Source organism: Arvicanthis niloticus, chromosome 8 (assembly GCF_011762505.2).
Source record: "Arvicanthis niloticus isolate mArvNil1 chromosome 8, mArvNil1.pat.X, whole genome shotgun sequence".
NCBI lineage: Eukaryota > Metazoa > Chordata > Mammalia > Rodentia > Muridae > Arvicanthis > Arvicanthis niloticus.
The window spans coordinates 76,315,273-76,319,971 of record NC_047665.1 but is presented as its reverse complement, the minus strand read 5'-3'; the positions used below and the strand labels follow the sequence as shown (position 1 = coordinate 76,319,971).

At 42.6% G+C, this 4,699-nt stretch overlaps 1 protein-coding gene across 1 annotated transcript in view; it reads right to left on the bottom strand.

Annotated features, from left to right (window-relative positions):
* Nucleotides 1-4,314, bottom strand: part of Rab18 (RAB18, member RAS oncogene family) — a 9,440-nt gene extending 5,126 nt beyond the window's left edge. Inside the window, exons 1-2 of the mRNA XM_034509617.2 lie at nucleotides 4,135-4,314; nucleotides 1,065-1,158 (exon numbers count right to left, since the gene is read on the bottom strand). Of these exons, the coding sequence (XP_034365508.1) occupies nucleotides 1,065-1,158; nucleotides 4,135-4,202 (162 nt within the window). The 5' untranslated portion in view covers nucleotides 4,203-4,314. The remainder of the gene's footprint in view (nucleotides 1-1,064; nucleotides 1,159-4,134) is intronic.
* Between the last annotated feature and the right edge of the window lie 385 nt (nucleotides 4,315-4,699).

Below are 4,699 nucleotides of genomic sequence, written 5' to 3'. Positions count from 1 at the left end.
TTTTCTTGTGCTTTTAAAAAAAAAAAAAAAACTCTGATATGTTTACTGGCCTGTTTTCTTCTAAAGAAAGACAGAGGTACTGAGTTAGACAGGTGGGAATGATATGGGAAAAGACAGGAGAGGGAAAAAACCCCATGAATAAAATATGTTAAAAAGATATTTACAATTTAAAAAAAAATGGTTTTTTCCGGGGCATGGTGGTGTATGCCTCTAATCTTAGCACTTGAAGTCAGAGAAACGTGAATCGCTGAGTTTGAAGGCAGCCTGGTGCACAGAGCTAATTTCAGGGTAGTACAGGGTACACAGAGAAACCCTGTCTCAACAAAACAAAAACATTAAAAATAATTAGCAAACTTTTGACTCTTAATAAATACTTGTATAAAATATCTTATCCCAAAGCACCCAGCTACCTAGAATTTAAGAATACAAAAGACATGCCTCTATATTTGGGTCATCACAGAAAATACTGCCACAAAAATGAAGGCTAGCCAGCACTCTGGAGACAGAGACAGGCAGGTATCTGCAGGCCAGCCTGATCTACACAATGGAGTTCTAGGATAGCCAGGGATACATACAGAATCCTCCCCCTTAACCCTCATCACAAACACACACGTAGGCTAATGTTACCTTGTATAACAGTAGCCATAGCAATACTATAAAACACGCAGGTGATCGGGATGGTACTGAGAATTTTAACTGAACTTAGCAACATTATGCCAGACCCTGAGCCAGAAATGTCTCTTCTGCACTTGTTAGTCCTTACAAGAGATCTTTTCACTAAAGGTGCTCTGTCAGCAAAGACAGGGAATTGGTGCCATATGAAGCAAAACACCTTAATACAAACCATAAGTATAGCCAGAGATATACCAACAGCCCTAAATGTATTCTAAACTGTATGTAGGCATTTGTATAGGCACAATTTATTTTTCTATGAAACAGAGGTTATGAAGAAATTCCTGCCCCCCCATAATTAAGAGTTCACTGTTCTTAAACAGCATATTTACATAAAACATTCTTTTTCAAAGTTCATAGAGGAAAATATTTTGCATTTAGGAAGAGTATACCACGTAGACAATATTAAACTTAAACAGTGTGAAAAAGGCAGACTTTTTCTGGAGGGGTAAGAGAGTAATGCCTAAAATGTCAGAACTTGGAAGGCTGAAGCAAAAACAAAACAAAAGTTTGAGCCAGTTTAGGTTACACAGTGAGTTCCAGGTCAGCCTGGGCCAAGGGTAACTATCCAACACATTAAAAAATAAAAGTGGGAACAGGAGGACTGAAGAGATGGCAGGGTGGTACAGAGAACTTGATGTTCTTACAGAGCACCCATTTCATTCCCAGCACCCACAGCCAGAAGTTCACTACCCTCCTGTAACTCCAGATCCAGAGGAACACACACCCTCTTCTGGCCTCTGAGGGGTCGTGCACTCACAAACAAATAAAAATAAATATTTAAAATCAATAAAGAAATAGTGATTATACTCATCTATATTTCTTACTGTAAACATAAAATCCACTTAGAAAATGGGGAAAGGACTGTAGAATGGATAGCAGTTTACACAATAGAAGTCTGTATTTCATTCCAGACCTGATACACTTTGCTACATTTGTACCTCACTGAGCTGAGCCACAGACTTATACGCTTGACCTGTACATTTAACAGTGTTTGAAGTTCTGTTCCAGCCAGGTTCTCCTATGGAGTGTTACACTGTTATCATACACAAGGCTCCCAACGGAGCACACTTCTTTCACAATCCTCAGCTCATGCCTCCCCGTCACTTTTTAACAGCCTACAACCAACTTACAAAATTCTACTTATTCAGATTAAGGCTATCCTCTGCTGTACAGTAATTCCTCAACAACTTCTGCTACCTCACCTGATCTAACTCAGTAAAGAAACAGAAACACCTGTTATTTAGAAGGACCCTTCAAGAACTCTGTAACAAATACGTCTCTACTAAGTTGCCTTAAAAGACAACAGCTTCCATTGGAGCCATTTGTTCTTGTCATATACACAAGGATAAGTCATCAGGGCTCTTTTCTGTTTCCCACAGCATATTTCAGACAAATACCCGACTTTCCTAAGCTCAATGCTTGTTTGCTGTTGCTGCACTGTGGTTTTAGAGACAGGGTTTCTCTGTATAGCCCTGGCTGTCCTGCAACTCTTCCTGTAGACCAGGGTGAAGAGTGACCTTGAATGAACTCAGAGATCTGCCTGCCTCTGTCTCTCCAATGCTGGGATTAAAAGCATGTTCTACCATGCTTGGGCCAATATTGTTTTAAATGGACAAATTGTTAAAATTTTTCAGTGAGCAATTCATAATTCATCATTGGGCACTAAAAAAAAAAAAAAAAAAAAAAAAAAAAAAAAAAAAAAGCTGTAAGTACAATGACCCTAATAAGATTGTCTAGGGGTGTAAACAGAACAGAAATTCACTCAACACACTTTAAAAGGGTAATCAGAACCAGGCCTACTGTAACATGCTTATCTATTTTCCTAACACTTAGACACTGAGGTAGGAGGACTGTCAATGCCGGCCAACTGTTGCTTACATACATAGTAAGTGCCAGGTCAGTCAGACTATGTAACCAAACCTAAATAAAATAAAAACAACAATACAAGGGGAATTCCAGTCATGGAGTCAACTGTACCTGGTCGGCCTTCTAGAAAACCCTAACATGCTCAATTTTACCCACTTAATACACTGTCTCAGCCAATCACATACTGGGTCGAGATGGCAACCTGTTATTCTTGATTTCAAAAACAAGCTCGAAGCAGGCATGGCGATACATGCCTGTAATCGTGGTGTTCTGGAGGCTGAGGGAGGATGGTTCCTAATTTGAAGCCAGCTAAGTTACATAAAAGTTTCCAGGCCTGCCTCTATCACACTTTACTTCAAAAAAAGACAGCAACAAAACAAACTCGATGTGAGCTCTTTCACAAGTAAAAGTGAAAAAAAAGAAAAATCATGAAAGTGTATGATTCCTAGTAAAATTACATTCAGTACATAAAAGTTTTAACAATCAAGAATGTGCAAAAAGTAATCATAAAGATTTCATTCGTTATTGGACACACACCACTCTATTTTTATAGAAAGCTCTTTCAATTTGTTCCTTGGTACACAGAAGCGTGTCATGACAGGACACTAGAAGTAAACATTAAAGAGGAAAAACAGATTGTCAAACTTTTAAAAATACAGAAAGATTTGGGTTTATTTAGTAAGACTGCACATACTTTAAGTACCTAAAGATTTAAATCTTTATGAAGTGCTTTAAAGTTATTTAAAAGATCTCACAAAGTAAAGCCGGATAAAGTGTCAAAAAGCTCTCTAGGACATAAATACTGTTTAAAGATCAAGAGAAGCTCAAATAACATTTATGAGAGCAAAGATGACTTCACCTGAAGAACTTTGTCCAGACCTGGATGAAAGCATAACCTCTGGCAACACCCACCTAGGTCCACCTCTGACCTAATACACAACTCCACTGCCAATTTAATCCTCCCCAAAGATAGCGTCAAATCGTTAAAAGACAATACAGTGTTTTTTCTTTCATGTCTATATGACGTGGCAAGGCAAGAACAATCTCATTTAAAGGTAGTCCACTGATCAAGAACCCTGTGCTTTAAAAGTCATTTTCAAGCAGTTACCAAAAGACTTCTTTCACTACGAACTAATCAAAATAAATAAATAAAAAGAAGCAACAATAGGCTGCGCTAAAATAGGCCAGGAATGCGACCGAAGACGTCACCAAAGTTTCTATGTAGCTCATTAAGTATTTGAAGGACAGTTCTATGGAAGTTACAAAGTGATAAAGTTACTATTGATCTCAACTCCAGGGGTGACAACTGGCTGGACTCTAGGGGTGAAAGGACAGCTGGATTCCGGGGGTAGACAGGATGGCTGAACTCTAGGGGCGGACAGGACGACTGGATTCTAGGGGTAGACAGGGTGGCTAGGCTCGGGTCGCCGCAGCTGCCTCAGGCCTGAGCCCAGACGCCCAGTAGTGAGAAACCCTGCTGCGAGGCCTGCACTGGGCGCGCCCGGCCAGGGCGGAGCCAGCAGGGCCGCGGCGACCGTTCCGGGAGGGCAGCCCGCCGCCCAGAGGCCGAGGGTCCGCCGCGCACCGCCTCACCTGGACTTGCCCACCCCACTCTCGCCGATGATGAGGATCTTCAGAGTGGTCAGCACGTCCTCGTCCATCCTGCGCCCGCTCTACTCCAACCCTGCCCCCGTGCCCGTCAGTGCTGCCCTGTGTCGGCAAAGGCGGCCAGCGCATGCGCACCTCCGTGACTACCGCCTCCCTCTCCTACAGGATGTTTGGGCAGCTGAGGTTACAGAGTATCTGGTTCCGCCCAGAAGTGGCTCTGCGTCTGCGCACTCCCTGGAGCGCAGGCGTTCTTCCGCGTGGCTCCTGGTGTGCGCAGGGGCAGATGGGCAGAGCTGCGTGTAAGTCCTCCTACCTTCTTCCTGGTGCTAGCTCCGCCCCAGCCGTAACTCCTCCCGCTTCCGCCTGTCTGCTTGAACTACTGGGTGTTATGTCGGCAACCTCGAGGCAGTTGTTGCGGTGGGCAAACATTGGTCCTTCGAGGCAAACAGTCTTAAATAGAAGTAAGCACAGCAGTACCATGTAACTGCCTTGTCACATTGCTGAACCTCCCCAACTGTCTCCCCACATCGAGGACAACAATTTTAAAAGT